General features: G+C 35.8%; 2 protein-coding genes across 3 annotated transcripts; one reads left to right on the top strand and one right to left on the bottom strand.

Annotated features, from left to right (window-relative positions):
* The first annotated feature begins 258 nt into the window (after positions 1 to 258).
* On the top strand, positions 259 to 1,979 carry LOC113108619 (leucine-rich repeat flightless-interacting protein 2-like). The gene is made up of 3 exons (XM_026271825.1): positions 259 to 508; positions 609 to 713; positions 826 to 1,979. Exons 1-3 carry the CDS (start codon positions 413 to 415, stop codon positions 928 to 930), a joined length of 306 nt encoding a protein of 101 aa, XP_026127610.1. The 5' UTR covers positions 259 to 412; the 3' UTR covers positions 931 to 1,979.
* LOC113108618 (uncharacterized) lies at positions 1,851 to 27,050 on the bottom strand. Of its 2 annotated transcripts, XM_026271823.1 has the most exons (25): positions 26,883 to 27,049; positions 22,011 to 22,140; positions 21,460 to 21,627; positions 19,292 to 19,429; positions 18,783 to 18,934; positions 17,913 to 18,016; positions 17,534 to 17,726; positions 15,461 to 15,592; positions 15,178 to 15,321; positions 14,751 to 14,889; positions 14,520 to 14,673; positions 14,295 to 14,431; positions 13,114 to 13,225; positions 12,689 to 12,752; positions 12,101 to 12,307; positions 11,839 to 11,984; positions 11,615 to 11,733; positions 10,322 to 10,446; positions 5,213 to 5,310; positions 4,660 to 4,796; positions 4,150 to 4,274; positions 3,855 to 4,000; positions 3,526 to 3,628; positions 2,998 to 3,134; positions 1,851 to 2,657 (listed from the first exon to the last, which is right to left on the bottom strand). In XM_026271823.1, the coding sequence occupies exons 1-25, from the start codon at positions 26,895 to 26,897 to the stop codon at positions 2,537 to 2,539; spliced, it is 3,246 nt and encodes a 1,081-aa protein (XP_026127608.1). In that variant the 5' UTR covers positions 26,898 to 27,049; the 3' UTR covers positions 1,851 to 2,536. The 2 variants fall into 2 exon arrangements, with proteins under 2 accessions (XP_026127608.1, XP_026127609.1); XM_026271824.1 differs by lacking the exons at positions 14,295 to 14,431; positions 14,520 to 14,673 and having other exon boundaries at positions 26,883 to 27,050.
* Between the last annotated feature and the right edge of the window lie 527 nt (positions 27,051 to 27,577).

Here is a 27,577-nt window from a genome sequence, read left to right as displayed (position 1 = left end):
ATTTATCTGAACTGCTGCACTATTATAAACCTTCTCGCTCTCTTCATTCATCTGATTCAAACCTGCTTATCATATCAATGGGTGGTAGATCTTTCAGTGCTGAAGCTCAGAAACTCTAAAATTCTCTTCCACCAATTCTTTGCATCATTGTAACTATATAATTATTCATATCTCAACAAAAAAAACTATAATTTCTTTATACGATTTCAAGCCTTATTCTGATTGATTTGCTGTGTAACTACTGGGTATTTGTGGTGTTCTTTCTGGTTTTGCTGTTAAGTCACTGTATTTATGTCTGCATGCATGAGTACAATCACATGAATTTATAATTAAAGCTGTATTTATGTATTCTCTCCTTGTACAGTGACCTTGAGCTTTGGAAAGGCACTTTATAAATAAAACTTATTTGTAAATGTTCTTTATTTCAGGGGATGCAATCAGACAAATCAATGACCTCAAATTTAAGCTTGTCAAATCAGAGCAAGAAGTCACAGCACTTGAACAGAATGTGAGTTCTTTTAATATATTTCATTACTATTAATAACTCATTTTACTCTTCTAAAATAGTGAAACATTTGAAGTGTTTTAAATTGAAACTCATGTTATAGGTCACAAGGCTCGAGGGTCATGTGACCCGTTACAAAGCTGCATCTGAAAATGCAGAGAAGGTGGAGGACGAACTCAAAGCTGAGAAACGCAAAATGCAGCGAGAGGTAATATAGCCCAATAGCTCTACTTTCATAAAAAAAAAAAAAAAAAAAAAAAATGCAGTGATACTTGTCCATATAATAAAATGAATGGCTTGCTCAACTATTTTTATGATAGTTACGCTCTGCACTGGATAAGATTGAAGAGTTGGAGTCCAGTAACAGCCACCTCTCGAAAAGGCTGGAGAAGATGAAGAGCGGCCGGGGAACAGCAACTCCCTAATAGTTTCAGCTCTGTCCCATAATCTGTCCGAATTCACCTCCACTGCCTATCCATTTCCCATCATTCTGAACCTAAAGCAATGTTGATAAAACTATAAACAACCCCATGAGAACCCTGCTACCGTGCCATTTCTTCCTGTTTATCCATTTAGGTTGAGTTCTTCATCTTTGGAGAATCCAATCAGGACTCTCAAAGGAAGCAGGAGGACACTTGTGTGCCTCATTTAAAAGCACAAACACTGTAGTTCAAAAAGTTAGAATGGTAATTGTCACGTGAATGTTGCTGAATTTATTTGAGCTTAATGTGCAAGGCTGTCTGAGATTATTTGGAGAAGGATCTTAAAAGAAAATGTATGGATTCGTAATGTGAAGATAAGGACATGTTGTCCAGCTCTAGGAAGTCTGGATAACCATTTGTTTGGTTAAAGACACCAGTTGCTTCTCTAAGACAAGACAGATGAGTATGTGTGATTGTGCGCGTTTGATGCTTTCATGTGTTCCACTTGCAAAGATATTTTATTAGCACTATTTAGTCGTCTAGATCTTATATATCCGAAGCCAAATGTTCTGGAGTAATATTAAGGTCTCGCAGCTGGCTCTTGCCATCTGTGTTCCTTTATTTTTTTTCCTCTAATGAATTGTCTATAATGGTCTTCCTGACATGCTGAAAGACCAGTATGACATACATAATTGAGGATGAATACCGATTCCTAGTGAATTTTGTTGTTGCATTGACGCTGACAACTGAACCACATACATCAGAAAGTTGTTCTATTTCAGGCTAAGCAGCAACTTTTGGTGTTGTTGTTTTTGACAAAATTTAACAGAAATAACCTCCAGGTGATAAAGTCTGGAAGATTCAGAACGGTCAAACCTATTATGAGGAATGATGTGATCAGAAGCATTAGTTGAAGACTGTTGTGATCACTAGCACCATTTATTATCACCAGCCTGGATGAGAGGCGGCTCCACCCAGTTTACAATGCTTTAAACCATTTGTAGGTTAACTATGAATTATGATCTGCAATAAAATGTAAATTTTAATAAAAAGTTGTCTGTGTATACATTCACCTAACAACACAGTGAACCGAAGAAATTCTGAAATGTTTTCTAAACGTGTGCCATGTGCATTTGTGACCTGAATATAATATACCTACATGCATACATACTTTATTTGGAACCTCCGAATCCATATATACAAAGCAACCAAGACTCACAGGTTGATATGGAAAATGTAAATTTAACACACTTTAAACCTAAATAACATTGGTGAAATGAAACCGCAACTCTATCCCTCATACACTAGTTTTCTCAGTTTTTCTTACAAACAACCCCCCCCCTCCCCGAAAATTAAGTATATTTAATTGTCCATTAAAGAGATTCAAAGATTTTTTTCCCCATTATAAACTCTTCTATAACTTAGATATACATTATACAAAGATGAACTGAACAACAAATGCACCAAATATGCAGTGAAATTTTGTCATTTCTACATGTGAAAATGTAAAAAGTTGGGTTCCACAATCGAAAGAGAATGAATATTATAGATACGAGTATTGTGTGATTATAGTGCAGCTGAATCACTGCCAAAGCAATATCTACTTTATTTAGGGATCAGTTTCCTCAATCTGGGATGTACGATACTCCACAACAGACTTTTTCATGTTCTTATCTGGAATAAGATCTGTGCAGCTAAGTGGCTTCCCTGTAACTGGATCCTTATTGTTCCTGCAAAAAAAAAAAAAAAAGAAAAAATGTGAGCAGACACCTATCTGAGCAAACAGCTCATCTGTGGGCCTCTGTCTAGTAAGGAACCCTGTTATTCATGTTCATCATCACCGTCTTTTGCAAATCTTAGTTTCAACCTTGTATACCATAACATTTCCTCAAAGAGTAAACTGACTTTCCCAGATGTTTTATGTACTTCAATGGTTCAACTCCTCAAGAACAGTAAGAAACAAGACTTTTCCTTTGAGCACCCAACTCCAAACTCTCAATGCACTAACACAAATAAAATATCAATGGAATGCAAATGTACATTTTCAGAGACCAATCCACTGAATCTTACGTCTTAAGATATTCCTCAATGGCTCTTCGCTCGTACACACATCCACCTTTGGCCTTGACAGGATCAACGAATATCTTCCCTGACAAGGGGCATACCAGATGAGGAGGCACTTGAACATTGCTCTCACCTATGTATTGCTGAAAAGCAGATGAAAATGAGAAAAATATAAATAATCATTGGTGATTTTTTTTTTTTAAATAAATATAAAACAGGATAATATCCTAACATGTAGGAATTATTCACAATTTAATTTACTACAAGTGTACAGAGCCCAGATTGCTTACTACATTATTAAATATAATTTTAACCGGTTGAAATAATGGGAAGGGGGCTGCTCAAGTACGCCTCTATATTCTAATCTCATATTTTCACTCTTTAAAAATGTATATAATATTTTTTATTTGTGCTTCGGACATTTAAAACTGTATGACTTTAGACAGTGTGTCCTTTAATATTCATAAACAGGATTCCTCTGACAAAACGTCTGGGAATCGGTAGTTGGTAAAAACTGAATGAAAAAGAATTTACCTTTTCAATGGATTCCATGGACTGACATGCGTTTATTGCAGTGTTATCTTTAGCTGCTTGCTCGTAGACTTCTTTGCTAGTCAGGAATTCCTCTGCTAATATGCTAAAGAAATGATAAACAGTGGACAAAAATACATGTACTCATTCATTATTTATTGTATTCTCAAGTTACATTATTTAGAATCGGATCAATGATAAATAATGGAATGCATTTTCCAACTTGAATGAGCTTTCATCTCGGTTCTGATTATATTAGATTAAATTCATTGAATAATAATACACAAAAAAAAAAAAAAAAAAAAAACACCAGATGAAGATTAAGAGGCTACCTGTCTAGTGGATCTTCTGCCTCTGGGAGTATCAGAAGTCCATGTACAGCATCCAAGATCTCTCTCATAGTGACATCAGCAGAGTAGTTTCGATCAAATATGTTGTGGCAAATCCTTCCCACACTGTTGATGTTGCAATGGTAGATCTATACTGCAGTTAAGAACTTTATAGTGTACAAAATGTGATTTTATAGTGTAAAAAAAGGTGTTTTCTGTGCTCTACTCTTAATATATTAATCAAAAACAGAAATTAGTTTCTGAAAATTACTGGGGCACTTCTAAGGCTTAAGGATACAGGAGTATAGAACCGAACAACAGGTGGTTTCACTGGATAATCACGGCCAAACTGACAATACAGCTCAAAGGTTCCATTCTCATAGGGAGTTTCAGCCGGTCCTTTCATGACAATCCTCCAAAATGCTGAAAAAAAGAAAATGTAAAATGCATGACAACTTTATTGTACATTTTACTTTTGTGTGTAACTTTGACTACATTTAATTAGAGGAAGCAACTGACACCACATCCGAGGATCAAGTGGCAGATTTTAGACTACATACTTTATAGTAAAAGGCATTGACAAATTAGTCAAGTATCAAAAACATTACGCGAGTTTTGTAAAGATAATGCAAGCATCTTAGTTTGGTGTAAGCTCCCCGTTACGGATATTGTTGATTATTACTTAATAGATAAAATAACTCACAATTACAAATGTTAGGAACTATTTGTAAACTTCATGCATGAAAATCTAACAGCAGGAGAAAAAGCATGAATTGTCTTTTGACCTTTAAAGCAGATTTATACTTACTGAAGTCTGTTTCTGAGGGATACACAGAACAAAATGGATGGGGATCACAGTGAAGACTCTTCAGTTCTTCTATGATCCGTTTATCTTTCTCCATGAAGCGGCCTGTCTTGCATTCTTGGATCTTCTTTTTAAGTACACTAATTAGAAAATTAATTGTTTATAAGTATGTAGTATAAAAATAGTAAGGCTATCATGATATATTCCCTATAATTTAAGAGTCTGTACTTTGGGAATATTTACTAAAATACTTTTAAAGAAAAGAACCATGTGCCTTTTTAAATAAGTCATCGTTTTGTAATCATAGTAATTTTGCGCAAACAAACTTCCACACTACTTGAAACCAGTTCACATCACTTTCGATTCAGGTGTTTTGCATGATTAAATATAGGATGACTGAACAGTAGGCCTGCATGAAAAACAGTAAAGGCATAGAGCTGGAAACCGTATTTGATGTGTAACAAATTAAGTGGAGAGCGATATATCAAATTCTTGTTAATGTGTTAAAAAATAAACAGTGGACTTGTAGTCTGTATGTGTGGACAGTCAATAATACTTCTCTGTCCTGGCCGCTTTCTTAGTGATTTGAGCAGGAATCTTCATTTCCGGTCTTTCATCGTAGCCATGGGAGGCAAAAATTTTGGTCAAGTCTTCCTATTGATGAAGAAAAATAAAATTAAAATTATAATCTTGCTGTTCATAGACATTTTTAACAATAAAAATCTTTTTTTTTTTTTTTAAATCAGATATACTTGTATATACAACCATAGTTAAAAGGGGGGGTGAAATGCTCGTTTTCACTCAATATACTGTTAATCTTGAGTACCTATAGAGTAGTACTGCATCCTTCATAACTCCAAAAAGTCTTTAGTTTTATTATATTTATAAGAGAAAGATAGTCTGTACCGATTTTTCCCGGAAAAACACGACTGGCTGGAGGCGTGACGTGTGGGCGGAGCTAAAGAATCACGAGCGCCAGTAGGCTTTTGCGTTGAGAGCGTTTGGAAGTTGTGACATTAGCGTGAGTAAAAAAACATCCAAAACAAACCATGGCTAACAGTCAGATTCAGCGTACATTTATGATCCAGAATCAGATCCAGAGGCTGAAATTTAACAAGAGCAGCATCAGCAACGACGTCTCTATGTGGTATGTACTGAAACTGTATATATTTGCTTAGCGGTTTTGGAAATTGACTAAGTTCCACTTTATGTCGTCTTTTTTTTTTTTTTTTTTTTTTTTAAGCTGTACATGTGGAAAGTGCAGTTTGAAGACAACATCGCATGTTGTTTACTTGATGTGCTTACGCGCCGATAGCCAAGTTAACAACACAGAGATATTTGAAGCAGTTTTACTCACCGCATGCGGTTCCAACACATGATCGTGACCCTTTTTCGTTGGGACTGCATTATCCTTAAGAAGTAAACGATGTGCAAATCCGACGAAAACAAGCATTTTCGAAATGCAGGGAACAAACAAAAACACTTGCACAACTCTGTTGATGCTCTGTAAAAATAAACTCCATCCACTGGTCCCTTAATGCTGTTTTTTTTTTTTTTTTATAATCTGTGCAGGGTTGTCTTGCCCTGGCAACCAAAAACACACTTCTTTTGTGACATTTCGCGACGCTCTCGCTCTGATCAGTGAAGTCTGTTGTACTCTCAGTGCTCTGCTAGACGGGAGCGCGCGCTCTTCCGGCAGACGTGCCCTCAGGACCCATATAAGGAAATTCCGCTCCATCTAACGTCACACAGAGCAATACTCGAAAAAAAACTTGTGACAAACCGGAAGGAGTATTTTTGGAACAAAAATACTCCTTCAAACATACAAAATTAATTTTTGAAACTTGTTTGTCCATGTTTAGCATGGGAATCCAACTCTTTAACAGTGTAAGAAACTCAGTATGCATGAAGCATTTCACCCCCCCCCCTTTAAAAAAAGGAATAATATTCAATAGACATTTCAAACTAAGTATAGTTAAAATCTATCAACATATTTACTGACATATCGCTCAAGACTTACTGATGTTAAAATAATGTCAACTTTATTTGGAGCATTTGTGCACAACGCACATTTCTTGATATTAAAAGGTTAGTTCAACCAATAATCAAAATTATGTAATTAATAACTCACCCTTATGTCGTTCCAAACCTGTAAGACCTCCATTTATCTTTGGAACATAGTTTAAGATATTTTAGATTTAGTCCGAGAGCTCTCAGTCCCTCCATTGAAACAGTGTACACGGTCTACTGTCCATGTCCAGGAAGGTAAGAAAAACAATCAAAGTAGTCCATGTGACATCAGAGGGTCAGTTAGAATATTTTGAAAATACATTTTGGTCCAAAAATAGCAAAAACTACGACTTTCAGCATTGTCTTCTCTTCCGTGTCTGTTGTGAGAGAGTTCAAAACAAAGCAGTTTGTGATATCTGGTTCTCGAACGAATCATTCGATGTAACCGGATCTTTTTGAACCAGTTCACCAAATCGAACTTAATCATTTTAAACAGTTCACGTCTCCAATACGCATTAATCCACAAATGACTTAAGCTGTGGCTGACACTCCCTCTGAGTTCAAACAAACCAATATCCCGGAGTAATTAATGTACTCAAACAGTACACTGACTGAACTGCTCTGAAGAGAGCTATACACTGAGCTGAGCCAGATAATGACTCGTTCACAAGTCAAGTACAGTTTCTGTCAGACGTGTCCGATTCGAGAATCGAGGAGCTGATGATACTGCGCATGTGTGATTCAGCGTGAATCAGACTGACACGCAGAGTGTCCGAACCGAACTGATTCTTTTGGTGATTGATTCTGAACTGATTCTGTGCTAGTGTTATGAGCGCGGGTAAACCAAAGGCTTGAATCAAGGGCAATCATCGCAAATGACGCCATTACATCGAGCGATAAAGGAACCGATGAACCGTTTTCTGAATCCAGTTAATTGAATCGAACTGTCCAAAAGAACTACTGGTGATCCGAAAACCGATTCTTGACTCCTGAACGAGTCATTATCTGGCTCGGCGTTCATCTTCAGTTCTCTCTTCACAGCAGTTCAGTCAGGCCATCCTTAAATATTTTGGTTTGTATTAACAGTAATTTTTTTTTTTTTTTTTTTTTTTTTTTTAAAGGGTCTACAGGTCTATATCTAGGTCTATTTTTTTTTTTTCAAGTTTCAATGTTATTAAAAAAAAAAAAAAATGGTGATGGTGATTACGTAGGTATGAATTTAAACAAATTAGCAAATTTTAAATAAATGACGTCACTGACTGGGTCTTCAACCAGTGTCTTCGGGCGCATAATAGCAAACCTCATTTTGATGCAGGCTATATAGACCACAAACAAATTGAAATCTTTGTCAAAAACATGTAAATTGCATGAATTTCAGGTGAGAAGAAAAAAAATATTAGGAACTATTTTACTTGCATCCACCGCTAGGTGTCAATGCAACCTACAAATGAGAGACCATTTACTTTGCTTATTTGGCTTTTGTGAAAAAAAATCCTGTTTGATTTGAGTGACAAGTGTTCATAGAATCGATTGTAAAATCGATTTAGCATGTCTAGATGCATTTTATACAGCATAATAATGCCATGATGCAAAACATTTACTGCAGGCTTCAACATGGCTGTGTTTACGATTAGAAATGTCAACAACAACAAAAAATGCAGGTGATTCTAGCCCGAATCTGTATCTGTATGCATGAGACTGTCTGAATACCGGCAGAATTCACAAAAAAAATTAAATAAAATAAAAAAACCTGGACACGCTCCGAGAGAAGGTCTTTAAAATAAATTTCCCCTTTTCCTTTTTCGAAACTTGTGTTGGTTGGTCCAATCGATTCTCAAACATAAAGTGACAGTCGACACGGTCACGATTTTAGACTAAACGGGAGAAGGGATGGAAGATCTGGGCACATATTTTTGTGCCAAGTTAAAGCGGTGTCGAGCTGTTTTAATGAATTTTTTAGATGTATTATGGTGCCCAAACCCGTATGACCGCGAACATTTTATTTACTGCGGCCGCAGCCATCATTACCAAGCGCGAACCGTTGACTCTAACAGTGAATAAGAGTATGAGATGAAGCGAACGCACAGGCCATAGTGTGACATCCGTGTAAACAGATTTTTTATTTTTTATTTTATGTAGCCTTTGTTTGTATGTAGGCCTAGGCAATTTATATAAGTAATTTTGCAATATAATTAATACTATTTTATTGCTTTTGTATTAGTTGTTTGAAGCGTAAAAAAAAAAAAATTGGTCGGTCTTAATGCAAGTGTACAACTGGCAAGTCGGTCGGAATAAAAGCAAAAAAAAAAAAAAAATTTAGTCGGTCCTAAATTGACAGGGTTGGTCGGGTTACGGCAAACAGCAATATTTTTAAGGATGGCCTCCGTGTATTGTTGGAGTACATTAATTACTCCGGGATATTGGTTTGTTTGAACTCAGAGGGAGTGTCAGCCACATTAAAAAAAAGTTAACAGCTTAAGTCATTTGTGGATTAATGCGTATTGAAACGATTCAGTTCGATTTGGTGAACTGGTTCAAAAAGATCCGGTTACATCGAATGATTCGTTCGCGAACCAGATATCACAAACTGCTTTGTTTTGAACTCCCTCACAACAGACACGGAAGAGAAGACAATGCTCAAAGTCGTAGTTTTTGCTATTTTTGGACCAAAATGTATTTTCGATGCTTCAGAATATTCTAACTGACCCTCTGATGTCACATGGACTACTTTGATGATGTTTTTCTTACCTTTCTGGACATGGACAGTATACCGTACACACAGTTTCAGTGGAGAGCTCTGGGACTAAATCTAAAATATCTTAAACTGTGTTCCAAAGATAAAAGGAGATCTTACAGGTTTGGAATGACATGAAGGGTGAGTTATTAATTACATGATTATTGGGTGAACTAACCCTTTAAGCCTAAAATGTGTTTTAATGTCACTATTGATGAGGATTAGAAGATCTTTGGAATAATAAAGGTTTTTAAAAGGAAGATATTTAAAGTGTAGCTGAAGTATACTTGCAATAATTCGACTGTGACGAGTGGGGCGGGGCCGAGAGCCATGGGAACGGAGAGAGGCCGGTGGAGTGATTGGAAATGAGCGACACCTGCTCCTCACCGGTCTCGCGTCCCATGGAGGAGATTGGAAGTATACAAAAGAGGAGCGACGACATTGAAGGAAAAGAGAGGACCAGGCCTGGGCTTTATTTAGTGTTTTGCTTTTGTTTGTGCGCGACAGTCATCCGCAAGGGGCTGTCGGGCTGTTTTGTGTTTATTTTTAGCATTAAAGCTTTAATTTGATTGTCCACCGGCTCCCGCCTCCTTCACCGATGATTATGAAGTTTTATATTGTTACATCCACTTTAGCACAATCAAATACATCCCCGTTCATCTTTAGTTGGACTTCAGCACTACTTCCCCATAACTGAAGTGCATTAAGTACAAAAGTAGTTCCAATTTAGCAGCCTTTAAATATCCCAGTTTAGTAAAATACAGTTGCAGTTTATTTTAATACATAGATGTACATTTATTTGTAGTATACATACTATGAAATAAATGTATTTCAAATATATTTTAATATATTATGTATTCATTTAAAATATAAGAATATAGTACGTCATCTGTAATGTATGGTAGGTAATGGCTTTCATACCTCTGTTTTTATGGAAGAGACTGGTACCCTTCGTCTCTCTGCCCTCAGCTCCATGGACAAGACAGTTTCCATCTCAAAAAGCCTTAGGGCAGCTTTTGCATTCTCAGGCTTAAAGCAATATCCACCTAAAATCAATAGAAAAAGAATAATCTTTCTAACTAAAACGTAATCAACAAGAGCTTAGTCTCTCGAGTTTTTAGCTACAGCAGTTTCAACTCAGATTTGGCTAGTACAAGAGGCCCTATAGAGGTGGACAGTAGTGGAGTATTTTTACTCTGATAAAGTACAGATACTTTTTAAACAAAAATGTACTTTTAAAGCAGAGTGTTATCTTCAGAGAACTTTTACATCACGTTTCAAATCATAATGTACTTTTTACTGGACTGTGTTTCATATTAAATATAATTTAATACTTAATTACATCAGAAATCTAGGACTTTTACTCAAGTAAAAAGTAATTCAAAGTTTTAGAGTACAAGACTGTACATTTTCAATGCAAGTATTAAAAGCAAACAAAAACAACTTATGTACATGCACAAACACACACACAGTAAACCATGTTGTCACACTCCCTCATAAAGCATTACCGGTTCTACAGCCTTTGTTTCATGATTATTGGATTACCCTCTGTTAATGATTTACCTTGCCTTTTCTGGATTTGGATTAATATTTTGGATTTGTTTGCTGTTTGACTGTCTCACTGTATTATCAACCTCTGCATTATCTTGACAACAATTCCCCTCCTAAAGTTTGGATTTGTCCGTTTGGTGTTTGATTGTCAAACGTCTGCACATAGATTCTCCTGCACCAACTGCAGTCGCAAGCTCATTACAATATACTTTGCCTAATCTGGTTCCAGTGGAAACATCTCAACTGTGGCATTATCATACCAAATGGGTAGCATGGTGCCTAAAAAGCAATGTTATAAAAACCTCCAATATAATATTGGGGAAAATTTAAGTTAAATTAGTTCGCATATTTTATAGATGTGTTAAAATAAATACTAATACAATTTTTTTTCTCTTAATATTTACGTATCTGGTATTTTGCTTTATTTTATTGCCCTCAGTTTTAGGTAATTTGTTAACATATTGTGCTGTTATCTGTATTGTGCATTTATTGTTTATCTATTAGTCTGGAGGCTGGAAAGAGCACTGTAAATTTGCCTACCCCACCTACAATCCCTGCCGGCCTGAGACTCGAACTCACAACCTTTGTATTACAAGTCCGAATCTCTAACCATTAGGCCACGACTTCCCAGATGGCACAATATAAACAATTTAATACACACACCTGTTACATAGCTGATTCCATGTAAAACAGTGTTATCTGCCATGCCAACAATAACTGCATCGACCACAATATTGCTGGCCATCAATTTTCTGGCAATGGTGACTGGATTACTCATGGAACTGTAGATTAGACAACAAATGTTATCCAGAATCATTTTAGCTGTTGTAGTAACATTTTAAATCAATCAATTCAAGTAGTATAAGAACAAATACACAAAGACACACCTGATATCGTTTCCATCTGTCAAACACAAGATGCGACATCTGCAAGCTGGAAAACTTTTCTTGATATTGTCAAGCTCTGAGATACCACGAACAAGTGCATCATATAACCTTGTGTACCCAGATGCTTCAATACCATGAACTTGCTCCTACACGTAAAAAAAAATTAATAAAAAATTAAATTAAATTATACAACTTTCATTTATTATAAATGGGTTTTTTTTCTGTCTTTGAGATAATGGTGTAACAATCAGGACAAAAATACCTTGAAGGCTTCCAAATTTTCTGTGAATTTTAGAAGGGTTTTAACTTTGTCGTTAAACATCACAAGGCAGATGACATGCTGAAAATCATATGACATGCTCCGGTTTGAAAAGCTGTCAAAGATTTGCTTGACGGCATCAATTCGCATCATCTGACTGTCAGTGTCATAACATTCTTCCATCATTGAAGAACTTGAATCGAAGAGCACCTGATAAGAACATTCAAATTCATTTTAATTTATAGCTTGTAAATCAATGTAAACTATGCACTCTCTATGTTAGCGGTTTGGCTATTGTGTAAATAATTAATAGTTACTAAAATATAATTACTTCATGAAACCACACAGTTTTAAATTATTTAAAACTGTGTGTATAAGTGAACATACAAAAAGAATGATTTCACATCTGCTTAAGTCTATTAAAAGTAACAACACATTTTATGTGAACTGGCTATGGGGAAAAAAGCTTTGTAAAGCACTATGACTTTCCTCAAAAAGCAAGTTTGTACTAAAAATCTGTGTCCTGGCACACTTGGGGATTATAGCCATTTGAAGGTGTAGTAAACATTACAAACATTTAATTTCTCTTACCACAATTGCCTCTTTGGGGGTTTTACTGACTTCAACAGTGTTGTCAGTCCTGGTATCATTGAGTCTGAATGGGTAAAATAAATTCTTAAATATTTATACAACTTGTTCTGGAAAACAAATATATACAAGCTTACAAGAGCTGCTTTATAGCTTTATGCTAGGCTCAAAATAAACATTTAATTTAATCAGCAAATGTAAAATGTTTTCAATGTTTTTATTGTTAGATGTTTCAATCTCATTTATATGATCAAACTTATTTGTGGTTTAATTGTATAACGCTATTGGTAAAATTGGCAGTAAAATACTGATTTAAGTTTTCATATTCAGTTTAAACATTTTAAAAAAAAGTTTACTCTGGTGAACTGGCATTTATTAAAATACTATTATATCATAGCCCTTTATTTATAGGAAAGATATATACTTACATTTCAGCCAGATCTTTCACATTTTTTGTGGTCTCTTTTCCAGACAGACAGTCGTAAACCCAAATCTTAAACTGATCTCCCTTGACTTTGTTCACGTAAACACCTAGATTATCTATATAAACAATGTTTATTCAATGTCAGAATATGAGACAACATTGATATTTTTTGCAAAATAAAAAGAGGGAAAAACAATCTTGTTAGGTTTGTAACACTTATGTACTCAGGCAACTGAAACGTAGATACAAATCTCCTATTTGTGTTGTTTATCTTGTATATTTACTAGGGCTGCCCTCGACTAAGGATTTGGCTACATGGCCTAATAAACGCTCAAGCACTCACATAAAGCTGGTCACATCACACTCTTGGAAGTAATTATTATAAATCTGTCAGTGAAAAACAGTTTGGAGACTGCATTAACATAAATAATTTGATTAACTAGTGCCTTCTTTGCTTTTGGCTTGAAAAATTAAGTCGGCGATGCCGACTCATCATCTCCGCAGTGATGCACCTGTATGCATGTTTCATACAGATTACATAATCAAGAGAATTTGTGGAGGACCGTTTCCTGATCCTGGGAGGTCACGCACCACAGTATGTTAAGGCATAACATTTCCGTCACATGCTTGAGTCATTCAGCCAATCACAATGCACTGAATAGGTCGCCAATCATAGCACACTCGCTTTTCATACTTATAAGCTTTGTTTCATAAAGGTGGCACATAGAGGATAAAAACTAATATATTAATCATATAATACATTAATCTTATCTGTATGACAAAAAAAAATGAGGGAGTATTTTAAGAGTGACCACACCAGCACCTTCACCTGTCCTGCAGTGAGCGCACAACTGTTCAGCATCCATACTCTGCACAGACACTTGATCAGCACACATTTTTATAGGTTAACATTAGATTGAGTGGCCATGTTAAGTTGCAAATACTTACATATTTCAGATAAGCCATATTTGAGAATTGATGACATGCAAGCTTTTAGACTAACCGTTAACGATCAGTCCATCACATACTGTGACTTTTTTTTTTTTTTTTTTGATTTTGGTCAACCAAGCCTCTCCTGGTCGAATAACGATTAGTCGACTATTAAGGGACAGCCCTAATATTTACAGTATAATCAACTGATTAAACAGTCTAGCAATTAGCATTGAGACAATATAGAAATTGGACCTTCACTGAGATACACCAGCAGAGGACCCTTATTTCCCATATTTGCCAGTTGCAGTGGTGGTGTGACAATCAGGTGACTGTACCGTTTGACATCCTCAAACATGTCTGAAAATGTTTTCTTCCGTTCAATCTGAAAGCTTTAACAAGGCATTTTGTATAAAAATGTAATATTGTTATACATTACATTTATTAAATATAGTTTTACGACTCGTAAACATAACATACTTGCAACCTTGTGGGGTGCTGTTATAAAAGATCCAAAATGGAAACCTATCAAATGATGGCGGAAGACTAAGCGAAATTCTCTCGATATCTGTAGCTCTTTTAATCGATGACTCCAGTAGATTCACCTCATCACAGTTTGGAATTTTCACACCATCTAAAATTAAACCATATTATGGATGTGGTGATGAATTAAGAGGATGGTATAACAAATGTCTCAGTTCCAGGGTTTACCTGTGATTTTTTCCAGTATGTATGACCTGTCAAATACTTCTGGTGTCCCTGGTACTCTCACTGGCTCACACAGCCGTTGGCCAGTAGGATAAGCTTTCAAAGAAATTGTAGCATAGGTCTCCAGATCAGGACTTTCATTCTGAATTGAAAAATTTAAGAAAATGGTTTTTAGTCAGCCAGTTTTTTTGTGACTGAAAAATTCTACAATCACTGCAAATCTAGTATCTGTAAACATAACACACCAAGAAAGTATATTTTTATATATAACGTTCATGTGCACGTGTTCATTTAAGATGCACTTTATAGTCTGGTTATTAGAAAACAGGCTAGAGTACTTTTACTCCATGCTACTAGAATGAGAAATAGTTCCTGAACAGCTTCTAAACTGATTTATGAAGTGAAAAAAAAAAAAAAACTGCAAAGATACCTCTGCTTGAGCAATCAAGTATGCCCAGCAAATATTTGCATATTCAAAAACATCCCCATCTTCAATGACCTTTGGGCCTGATGTTTCACTACGACCTGGTAACAACTCTCGGAAAAGAAAGTAAAGACCCTCAACAACAGCAATCTGAAATGAAAATATAAAGAATTTATTTAAAGATTTATGATTGGACTTAAATATTTAATAGATAATATCACAATGATAATTCCCTTTATATCGGTGTGTAAAACTCCATTAAGTGAATAATTTGCACACTTTAACCTACCTTTTGGATTCTAGTTACGTGCAAGTTCCTGCAGATCATTTGCAATAAACTTTGACCCATAGCATTGCATCCAGTCAGGCTCCTAATATAAGCCACCACTTTCTTAAATTCGTCTCCACAGTGTTTACATTTCTAAAGAATAGGACAATATACAGAAAAGCTTACTAATTAGTTGCACTGAAAAAGAAAGCAATATGTTTAATCAGAAATTTGTAGCTGCTGGCCTCAAACCTGGGGTCAAGAAACAGTTACTGGTAATTACAGGTGCATCTCAAATTATGATGTTGTGGAAAAGTTCATTTCAATAATTCAACAAATTGTGAAACATGTATTAAATTAAGTGCACACAGACTGAAGTAGATTAAGTCTTTGGTTCTTTTAATTGCAAAGTTTTTGGCTCACATTTAACAAAAAACCCACCAATTAACAAATCTCAACAAATTAGAATATGGTGACATGCCAATCAACTCAAAACACCTGAAAAGGTTTCCTGAGCCTTCCAAATGGTCTCATTTTGGTTCACTAAGCTACACGATCATGGCGAAGACTGCTGATCTGACAGTTGTCCAGAAGACAATCATTGACTCATAACTCTTAACAAGGAGGGTAAGCCACAAACATTCATTGCCAAAGAAGCTGGCTGTTCACAGAGTGCTGTATCCAAGCATGTTAACAGAAAGTTAAGTGGAAGGAAAAATTGGGGAAGAAAAAGATACACAACCAATCGAGAGAACAAGCAAAATCGATTCAAGAATTTGAGTGAACTTGACAAGGAATGGATTGAGGCTTGGGTCAAGGCATCAAGAGCCATCACACACAGTGGTGTCAAGGAATTTGCTGAACCACAGTCAACGTCAGAGGCGTCTTAAACGGACTAAGGAGAAGTAGAACTGGACTGTTGGCCAGTGGTCTAAAGTCCTCTTTTTAGATGAGAGAAAATTTTGTATTTCAATTGGAAACCAAGGTCCTAGAGTCTGGAAGAACGGTGGAGAAGCTCATAGCCCAAGTTGCTAAGTCCAGTGTTAAGTTTCCACAGTCTGTGATGATATGGGGAGCAATGTCATCTGCTGGTGTGGGTCCAAAATTTGAAAACCAAAATCACTGCACCAATTTACCAAGAATTTTTGGAGCACTTAAGGTTTCCTTATGGTGACCAGATTTTTGTCGATGCTGATTTTACTTTCCAGCAGGATTTGGCACCTGCCCACACTGCCAAAAGCACCAAATGTTGGTTAAATTACCATGGTCTTGGTGTGCTTGACTGGTCAGCAATCTCACCAGACCGGAACCCCATAGAGAATCTATGGGGTATTGTCAAGAGGAAAATGAGAAACGAAAAAAAAAAAAAAAAAGATGTGCAGATAAGCTGAAGGCCACTGTCAAAGAAACCTGGGCTTCCATACCACCTCAGCAGTGCCACAAACTGATCACCTCTATGCCACGCCAAATTGAGGCAGTCATTAAACCAAAAGGAGCCACTACCAAGTATTGAGTACATGTACAGTAAATAAACATACTTTCTAAAAAGGCCAACAATGCACTGTTTTTTTTTTATGGGGGGGGGGGGGGGGGTCTTATGAAGTATTCTAATTTTGTGAGTTAAAAATCATGACAATTAAAAGAACCAAAGACTTAAACTACTTCAGTCTGTGTGCACTGAATTTATTACAAGAGTTTTACAATTTGAGTTTACAGAGAATTACTGAAATGAATTTTTCCAAGACATTCTAATTTATTAAGCTGCACCTGTACATGAGTTGTGGATCAGTTTGCTCTAGTTTGTACAGTATAAACATCATTAAGCCCATGAAGAGTCCTTTAACCACAAATATAGCAACATGGGGTATTTGTGTGTGTGTGGTGTTATCGATTAGATCTGAACCAATATTTTCTGTTGAACTGTGCTTTTACACTTTTTTTGTGATTTTGGCACTTTTTTAATAAACCTTTGAAGCTGAAGCTGCATTTGTGATTGGTCTACAACTTGGATTCACCCATTCTAGGTGACCCAGGCTCTAGATCAGCAAGCATCAAACCATGAAAAAATATAAATGATAGTTCTTTTTAACATACGATGGCATACAGCGTTGACAGAAAAACACTAAGGCCTTTCTCTGTTTGCTTCACTGAGGGTCTGACATCTTTTTGGAACAAAAGACTTGGATTTGGTTTCTCATTATCAAATGATGACAGAGAGAACTGTAGAACTGAATCCTCTGTGATTCCAAGCTCATTAAGTTTGTCAACATGATTATACTCTTCGCCTCTGTGAAAAAAAATAAAATAATTTAATCTTGGAAACAACAGTTAAAGATTTGATATTTTAAACCATACAGTAAATATAAATATATATACACACATACACACACATACATACATACATACATACACACATACACATACACACACACACACACAATAATGCAATTTCAATGATTTAATCATCAGTAACCTGATGTGAAGAACTGGTGCTGGTATACTACTTTCAAGAGAAAGCCGCAGCGTCACATCTCTCAGTGTATCACTTTCGAGGTTGACTTTGATTTCAAAGTCTCCCTATTGAACAAATAAGGAAAACAAGATGACTGATGTGGAAATTTCCATCAATGTATGGTTTGTTAGTATTGGACAATATTTGGCTGAGGTACAACCATTTTGAAAATCTGGATTCTAAGGTTGCAAAAAAGGCAACCTTCATTGTCCAAATGAAGTTCTTGGCAATACATATAAATAATCAAAAATTAAGTTATGATATTTATGGAAGAAAACTTACAAAATATCTTCATAGAACATGATCTTTACTTAATTTACTTGATTTCTGGCATTAAAGAAAAATGTATAATTTTGACCCATACAATATATTTTTGGCTATTGCTACAAATATACCTGTGAGACCTATGACTTTTGTGGTCCAGGGTCACATATAGAGAAGATTTTTGTTTGTAATGCAGGATGAGTAAGTTTAACTCATTTGAAAATGAGTGACGAGGAGGAAATGTAATTTCACTTATGGTTATATATGCTCTATGTAATAGTGTATGTGACAAATAATAAGGTGATTGGGGAACCGGTAAATATTTGCAAATATTTGAATTTGATTTAGTATCATGCTAAATTACAATGTAATGGTTAGATTCTACGGTTTACATTTGATACATTTCAGTATTAATGGAAAAAGCAAAAATAAAAAGTGTAACAACCATCCCGAGTATTTTCTACACTTGACACTGACAACAAACATTCTAATTGTGTATGGGTTTGTTTTGGTGAATCAATAGATTTTCTATTTTTGATTAAGGTGATTATGCATCAGCAGCAGTACCTGTAACATTATGTGACAGCGGATGACACTTGGTCCTTCATTTCTGATGTTGGCCTGCCTTTGTGTCAGTGGTAACTCTGTTAAATTTTCTCTTGGTGTAAAGATGGCATACAGTTCACTCCCACTTTCAATATGTCTGTCATTCAAGGACCCTTTAATAATAAAGATATAAAGCATGCAAGGAAATACAATTAGTGAACAACATGCAAAATATGTGCAAGTCAAATTGTCAAGAAAAAGTTGGTGAACTCTTTGATGTTGATTTCTGCATAGATTATGATTGAAATGTTGCCTGATCTTAAATTAATTCACAACTATAAACAATCTGACTAAACGAATAACGCAAAATAATTTTTTCACGTTTGTACTGAATACAGTTAGTAATCATTATTGATTCTCTGTAGATGCTTACTGACGTTTAAATAAGACGACATCACATTTGACACTGGAAACAATAGTCTCAACATTTGAAATAAAAAAATTATCTTCAAAAATATTTGAACACCTACATGTGTTGAAGAAGGGGTCATCAGTCAAAGGCATACCATCAGCAGTGTAAAGGCATACAGACATGTTTCTGTCAACCTTGTTTTCATGGCAGATTCGCAACATCAGGTCCTCCACTGTATTTTGTGAGGGATCTATACCTGTACAAAGGGTGTAATGGGACAAAAAAAAAAAAAAAAAAAAAAAAAAAAGTAGATAGTTCTGATCCTTAAGGTCCTTGGTGTTCCTGCAGCTCAATTGGTAGAGCATTGTGCTATCAAGGTTGGGGGTTCAATTCACCGGGAACACAATAGGTAAAAATTGATAGCCTGAATGTACTCTAAGTCGTTTTGGATAAAAGCATCTGCTAAATGCATAAATTTAATTTAATTATATTTGGCTAAACTAGGTATAAAGCTATTGTTAAATACTCTAGAAAACACATACCCGTCATATTATAACAACAGTAAATTATGAAATTATTGTTCTTTTCCAAAGTGGATTTACAAAGCGGTTTCTGGAGTTGATGCTATAGGAAAAGCCTTCAGCTTCACCAATGTGTGAACATGTGTACCAAAACACACCAGTTCTATTGACAGACAACAGTCCATGACATCATGAGCATAGCTTCTTTGGCTTCATGAACAGTAGCAAGAGTTTTCGGCTGTGTGTGCAGACATTTCATTACACATGAGGACATACAAATCCTGCATTATGTCTTGGACATAATTATGTCTTGGACTGGAGCACAAGTGTGAGTGATGTGTACACTGTGACAACTTCATGGCTCCATTCACATATGTCAGGATGAAAAAAAGGTGCTGGCTACACTACAGAGCTCACAGTTTGGACTTGCTTAGGAGTTGTTGACCAGCTCCCAGTCTGATTAAGCCAGTTCTAGCAATCTGCTTAATCTGAAAGCATGCTCCGCAGGTTCCTCTGATCCAGCAGAAAGCATGTTGCTTTGAGGAGATGGATGATGTTTTTGACTGAATTCTCTCCACCCACCCCGCCAGCCCTGCATAAGGGGAAATGCTTGATGTATTGGCCAGTGAGAAATCACTTTTGGTTATTTGGACAAGTGCTTCATGGTGGAACATGAGCGTCAATCCCCTTCGAGCTTTCCATTTCTTCCTGACTCACATTTATCAGTCTAAACCACAATATGGGAATTCTATATTACCAAGATATCTTACCAAATTATTTATATATTTTTTTTATTTTACAAAAAATACCTTGCTTCATTTTCCATTTGTCCCTGAATATGAGTAAAGTGAAAGTGATGTGACGTGTAACCAAGTACGGAGTTTCATATTTGGAATTGTGCTCTGCATTTCACCCATCCAAGTGCACACACACACTGTGAACATGCGCTCAGAGAAGTGGGCAGCCATTTTTACCTGCCCTGCAAGGCAAGGCGGAAGGTTGTAAAGGCCAGGGCTTCCTTTGCATTAGAGCATCAAAGCAAAGACACCTTCTCTTGCAATTAAGTGAATCAAGCATTCCCCATAGCATAAATCCAGACGCCACGTCTTGTTCCCCTTCTCAGAAAACTATGGTTACGATCATAATGTGGATGGGTTTTTTTTGTGTGTTTATTTTATTAACCCTTGTAAGGTAACTTTTATCAAAGCAGTAACATGAAATTGTGGTTTACATTCATTTTTGTGTAAGCGCTCTCATATTCCTCTTTCTTTACCCTTTTCTTATTCTTACGTTTGCTCTAAAATGTACACTTTCACTTTTAAAAGTTGCCATTGTGATACTATGGAAATTGACTTTATTGATAGATTTCTTGTCATGTTCCTCATTTTTTTAATAAAAAGTCTCTTAAATTGTGAACTATCAATGTAGATCCATTTTGAAAAGTTTGTTATTTGTAAAACAAAAAAAAAAAAAAAAAATTCTTTATTTTGAAGATGCTGAATGAGACCAATACATTTGAAGACCTACTGTTCCTCTAGTTTGGAGTCAAAACATTTCTTTGGATAGAGGCTGAATAGTAAAAGTCATAAACCCTTAATAAATCTAATATAAATAAATAAATCTAGTATTAACCATGACATGTGCACTTAAAATTTAAGCACATGCATCTTGATTTGACATCTTTTAGTGCCCTTATTACTGTAATTGTCTTTTAAAATGAGAAACAACATTAGTGCAGTTGATGAAGTGAACTATAAAGATTTACCTGTGATCTCTTGTATCCCAGGGCATTTTGGAAATCGGTAGGATATATGAAATGAATTAAGTGACTTCATTACAGTCATTCCTTTCATCTCTGGAACTGGTGCATTGCCAATTCTTCGCAGATAAGCAATCATATTGTCATACCGGTTCCTCTCTGCTTGTGAAAAATCTTTTAACAAAACAAAAAGAAAATTGGCAGTAATATTCAATATGGAGGAGCTTTTTTCATTTCATGAGTACTTGTAGGGGAGAATGGGGTAAGATGCCAATCACTACCGTAAGTTGAACCTCCTCCCCTTTTAACCATTTAGAAATCTTTTATCACGATCAAATATAGATAAAATGCAAACTTTTTACTTGACAAGGCATTTACTCCATATGGTTCAACATACACTTTGACATGGTCCCAATATAGTACACTTTCATGCTAAGAGATAAAATGGTCTTTGTTGAAACCACCTTGTATAATGTCATGGATTATGATGCATCAAAATAGATATTAACAGCAGATGAGCAAAATGAGCCAAACAACAACTATAATAGAACTCATACCCATGGTTTTTAAGGTCACATCATTGACGCTGTCAAAAAAATCCAGTTCTTCTTCAATCCCAAGATCAATGAATTTCTTGTAGTATTTATCCAGTCTGAACTTCTGAAGTAATGTGAAGATTTTATCCATCTGAAACACACAATCATCTAAACTTAACATTTAGAAGTAAAAAAAAAAGAGCAGTTCCTTTTAATTTCACATGGTTACAGTTCATGTTTTGATCTAAGGCCAGTTCTATGTAGTTTCAACCCAATTCAAAAACAAAAGCTAAATGCTGATGTCTGTACCATCTATGTTTGTATTGAATCTAGACTACTTACTATTACTTAATTTCAAATGGTTAAGGATATTCTTTTCAATAGCCAAAAGCCAGTTTGGCCTATTAAATACCAAATAAACATCTTGTTTATGCATACCTTCCTTTCTTGTTTGTTGCTTAAAATAAATAAATAAATCGGAAATCGATATCGGAATCAGCCAGTTTGCTTGTAAAAAATCAGTATGGGAATTGGCCATGAAAAATCGTGATCGTTGCATCCCTAAATGTAATATAGCATAATATCATTAATACATTAATAAATTAATAAATACATTTAAAATCACAATAATATTGTATCATGACATAATTACCGTATTTTCCGCACTATAAGGCACACCGGATTATAAGGCGCACCTTCAATGAATGGCCTATTTTAGAACTGTTTTCATATATACAGTAGGGCGCTCCGGATTATAAGGCGCATAGAATACTATGTCAAACTGCAGTCAAACGTTTGACTGGATTTGCGTTATGCATCCACTAGATGGAGTTGTGCTAAAGGGAATGTCAACATTTTGACAGAGCCTCTTGATCCATATATAAGGCGCTCCGGATTATAAGGCGCACTGTCGTTTTTTGAGAAAATTAAAGTCTTTTAAGTGCACCTTGAAGTGTGGAAAATACGGTATCATGATAATATTGTATCATGAGACCTCCTAAGGTTTGCATATGGTTGCAGGGCTCTAGACCTCTTTCTGCACTGGTTGCGCCTAACTTTAACTAACAGCACAAAAGTAAGGTGCACCCACATTTTCCACAGCATCGCATTTAACACTACACCATTTTTACAAGTTCACTTTTTTTTTTTTTTTTTTGTCCATAGTCAATATTGACTTGTAGCCTAGATGATTAACAAAAAATCTGGTCAAAAGTTTTCCTTAATTGAAGCACAATTCTACAAGAAAGGTAGCTTACTGAAAAAGTGTTGGTGCTTAAAAGTGTTTCACTGAGCTGAAAATTAAACTTAAAGGGGGGGTGAAATGCTATTTCATGCATACTGAGTTTTTTACACTGTTAAAGAGTTGGATTCCCATGCTAAACATGGACAAAGTTTCAAAAATTAAGTTGTACGTTTGAAGGAGTATTTCTGTTCCAAAAATACTCCTTCCGGTTTGTCACAAGTTTCGGAAAGTTTTTTTCGAGTATGTCTCTGTGTGACGTTAGATGGAGCGGAATTTCCTTATATGGGTCCTGAGTGCGCGCTCTTCTACCGGAAGAGCGCACGCTCCAGTATAGCAGAGCAATGAGAGGCTGAGCACAGACATTCATTCACTGATCAGAGCGTCGCGAAATGTCACAAAAGGAGTGTGTTTTTGGTTGCCAGGGCAAGACAACCCTGCACAGATTACCAAAGAAAAAACAACATTAAGGGACCAGTGGATGGAGTTTATTTTTACAGAGCATCAACGGAGTTGTGCAAGTGTTTGTGTTTGTTCCCTGCATTTCTACAATGCTTGTTTTACAAACAAAGCCCAGTTTGACGACGGATTTGCACATCGTTTACTTCTTAAGGATAATGCAGTCCCAACGAAAAAGGGTCACGATTGTGTGTTGGAACCACAGGCGGTGAGTAAAACTGCTTCAAATATCTCTGCCTCCTTGTTAGTGCGTCCGCCTCCCATCGAAGACCCGGGTTCGAGCCCCGCTCGGAGCGAGTCCTTGCTGCTGCTGCTCTCGTTCAGTTTCAGCCTTCACAGCTGTCACAGCTTTCAAACACTCTCAGCGCAAAAGCTTACTCTCGCACGTGATTCTTTAGCTCCGCCCACATGTCACGCCTCCAGGCGCTCGTGTTTTTCCGGGAAAAATCGGTAAAGACTATCTTTCTCTTATGAACATAATAAAACTAAATACTTTTTGGAGTTATAAAGGATGCAGTACTACTCTATAGTTACTCAAGATTAACAGGATATTGAGTGAAAACGAGCATTTCACCCCCCCCCCCCCCCTTTAACATCTAAGGATAAGTTAATTAAAAAGAAAATCTAAATTAACTGTTTTGAAGGCTCAATGTCTTATGGACTATCCTCCATTGCAGTCGCACGCCCCTTGAATGGCCATGTCCAGTTTGACCTTCTTGATCTTTGGCATTGGCTAGACCAGCTAGCCACACTCTCTCTAGCATCAAAATCTTCCAGATTTGGCCCCTCTACACTGATTCTTTTCAGATCTTCCACTGTGTCTGAATGAAGGGCTCTAGTGTCTGATTTGAACAGATAAACAGTCCCTAAACAGCTTATACTATTGTTTCAGCTATTAAAATAGTTCAGTTTTGTATGTAATAGCAAAGTGATTATATGTTTTCATTAATTTCATTCATATTAAGTTAATTTAGAAAAACGTTTGGAGCATTTTTTTTTTTTTTTTTTTAAGTAACAACCAAGCTGCCAGTGACAGACAGAGCCCGTTTGATCAATTTAGCCTTCTCAAATCATGACTTGTCTAAAATAAAATCTATAGTTATAAAACAGTTGAATCATATAACCGTTTAAACGTAAGACTAGGGCTGCACGATTCTGGATAAATTGAGAATCACGATTTTTTGATCTCATATAGAGATCACGATTCTCCTACGATTCTTTATTATTATTATTACTATTAACATTATCATTATCACAAGTATATAAATTAATTATTTTATTTTGCAAGGATTCTTTAAATTGATCAAGTGTGACAAAGACATTTATAACAAAATATTTCTATTACACACAATTATTGTTCTTCTGAACTTTCTATCAAAGAAACCTGAAAAAAATCTACTCATCTGTTTTCAACATAATAATAATAATAATAATAATAATAATAATGTTTTTTTTGAACGGCAAAACAGCATATTAGAATGATTTCTGAAGATCATGTGACACTGAAGTTATGATGCTGAAAATACAGCTGCACACCACAGAAATAAATTACATTTTAAAATACATTCAAGTGAAAGCAGTTATTTTAAATGGTAAAAATATTTCAAAACTTTACTGTTTTTGCTGTACTTTGGATCAGATAAATATAGTTTGGTGAGCAGAAGAGACTTTAAAAAAACATTACACATCTTATGGTTCAAAAACTTTTGACTGGTAGTGTATATATAATATATTTAAAACCCCAGTTTTTTTAATATTAGAATGATGAAAAAGTTGTTTAGATCACTGATTCAACGACTCACTCATAAACCTACTACACTTGTTTCATTTCTGGATGAATCAGCGTTTTTGAACGATTCTCTTGAATGAAAAATTAATTCATTGACAAATAAATTAAGACACTTGTCGCCACCTATTGGTGAAACAATGCAATCGACACAAACGTTATTTAAAGCGCAGTACTTTCAAAAGGGGATTTGCTATATTTTGATCGCTGCCATATAGACATCAATGTTTATATTTAAACTATAAACTTTATCCCAGTATTTCTGTGATAATATAAATGACTGTAAGACAGATATAATACTGTGTAGTTGAAAAGACTGTTTGTGAAGATGTTTCTTAACCAAACATGGTAAGAGCTCTCTCTGTGTCAGCGGCAGTGCGCGCACGGATTTGAATGATCCGGTAAGACTTTGTCAAAGGTTTAACAGACTCGGGGAAATCGTCGTCTTTTAGAAATGAGATCGAGAGGGTGTCTGAATCGAGATCGCGATCTTTTAACGATTAATCGTGCAGCTCTACGTAAGACCCAGATAAATGTGCTATATAGTCTATGGCAGAGACGCCAGCGTGATCACTTGCATTTTTTTCAGTAGTTAGTTACACTGTCATTTTTGCTCATAAAAGGTAAGAGTAATACATCATTCATAACTCTACTTTTATATGTGTGCACTCACAATATCATCATAACATTGTGCTTTCTGCCATCTCATCTTTAGCAGTACAAAAATGAACCGACACTCAGTGAAAACATGCCTCACAGACATGATAAATATCTATATAAAGCTTTAAATGACTACTTAACGAAATAAAACAAATCGAAAACAAAAACTCTTTAATTATAATCATAAACCATGAAGATGCTCTTTTCTCTGTCTAATGAGGAGATGGCGCCACAGGCTCAGAAAACAATAGTTCATCAAATAATTCAAATATCTCCTTAATATATCCCCCTGTCACATTTATGATAATTACTTTTGCTGGTGCTTTGCAAGCTTAAGCCTATCGTATTTGAACGGAGAACTGTTCAGCTGCGCTGCTGCTGAGGGACACGAAACACTCTTGACAGTCGAGGTAGCACAGTCTTGTGTTGTTTCCACCAGCTCAGCACTTTTGTTTCATAACTAATTAATTGAGAGCTAAAATATAAAAGTATGGAGAAGTCTAAAACAGGCAGGAGGCCCGGCCCGCGTCGGAACTATTACGCGAAATTGGCCCGAAGCCTGGCTCAAGGAACGTAAAAAGGTTGGACTGAAATGCAGGGCTCAAGTGTCTGTTGTTGAACCACATGGAGACTTTAAGAGTCGCGAAGACTAATTATATAACTTTATGTATATATATATATATATATATATATAGTTCGTAAACGTAACGTTGTGAAAATACAAACCAATATGTGTATATTTCCTTACCTTGCCAGTAGACATCACGGTGCTGGGGTAAATTAAACCGTGTGGACTCTCTCTGGGGCAGAAGTTGTCATAGTTTGGTAGTCTTCTCTAGTGGTTTAGCCTTCGTTCCCTTTCCTCAGCCACGAGGTAACGACCTCTCCAAAAATTTTCCCGCCACTATAATGAATTCTTACTTCCGTTGGGTGCGCTTGTGTTCCGCTAGGGTCCTAGAACCATAGACATATAAATAACTAGACGCCTCATTGGCCGCTCTGAGCCGTTCCTGCGATACGTCAACGCCGCCGCCATGTTAGTGAGGGCAAGACTGCCTTAAAAATACATGGAAGTAAACGGGGAGCTCCGGTTTTTTCTGAATAAAAACACGATAACGTTCACATTTATCAACCGATTTCAGGTTTGTGATCTACGTGCAGTTAAAAACTTTGCCTCCAGTTATTTAGTTAGGTTTGGAAAATTATTAATTTTCGTAAGGAATTGTGAAAGCTCACATTTGTCTCACTTCTTGATTTCGTTTATTATTTTCGGTTTACAATTCTAATGTTAATTTAGTATAACTGTGACATATGAATGTAATTTAATTTGAATATTCATTTAATTAAATGTATTTGATTTTATTGCCTTGTCTGTGTTCAATCCCAACATTTTTCTATTTTTTCTCTCTTTCGTGTCTCAGATCAGAACACAGCTCATTCCCT

This window comes from Carassius auratus, chromosome 9, assembly GCF_003368295.1.
Source record: "Carassius auratus strain Wakin chromosome 9, ASM336829v1, whole genome shotgun sequence".
Taxonomy (NCBI): domain Eukaryota; kingdom Metazoa; phylum Chordata; class Actinopteri; order Cypriniformes; family Cyprinidae; genus Carassius; species Carassius auratus.
This window is presented reverse-complemented; position numbering and strand designations above follow the sequence as displayed.

Excerpts from the sequence above, each read along its gene's own strand:
- LOC113108619 (XM_026271825.1), top strand. The coding sequence starts at position 413 with ATGTTCTTTATTTCAGGGGATGCAATCAGACAAATCAATGACCTCAAA. Across the intron at positions 509-608 it reads TCACAGCACTTGAACAGAAT|GTCACAAGGCTCGAGGGTCA; the intron begins GTGAGTTCTTTT and ends CTCATGTTATAG. Across the intron at positions 714-825 it reads AACGCAAAATGCAGCGAGAG|TTACGCTCTGCACTGGATAA; the intron begins GTAATATAGCCC and ends TTTTTATGATAG.
- LOC113108618 (XM_026271823.1), bottom strand. Across the intron at positions 17,727-17,912 it reads GCACCAGTTCTTCACATCAG|AGGCGAAGAGTATAATCATG; the intron begins GTTACTGATGAT and ends TTTTTTTCACAG. Across the intron at positions 13,226-14,294 it reads GCTGGTGTATCTCAGTGAAG|ATAATCTAGGTGTTTACGTG; the intron begins GTCCAATTTCTA and ends TTGTTTATATAG.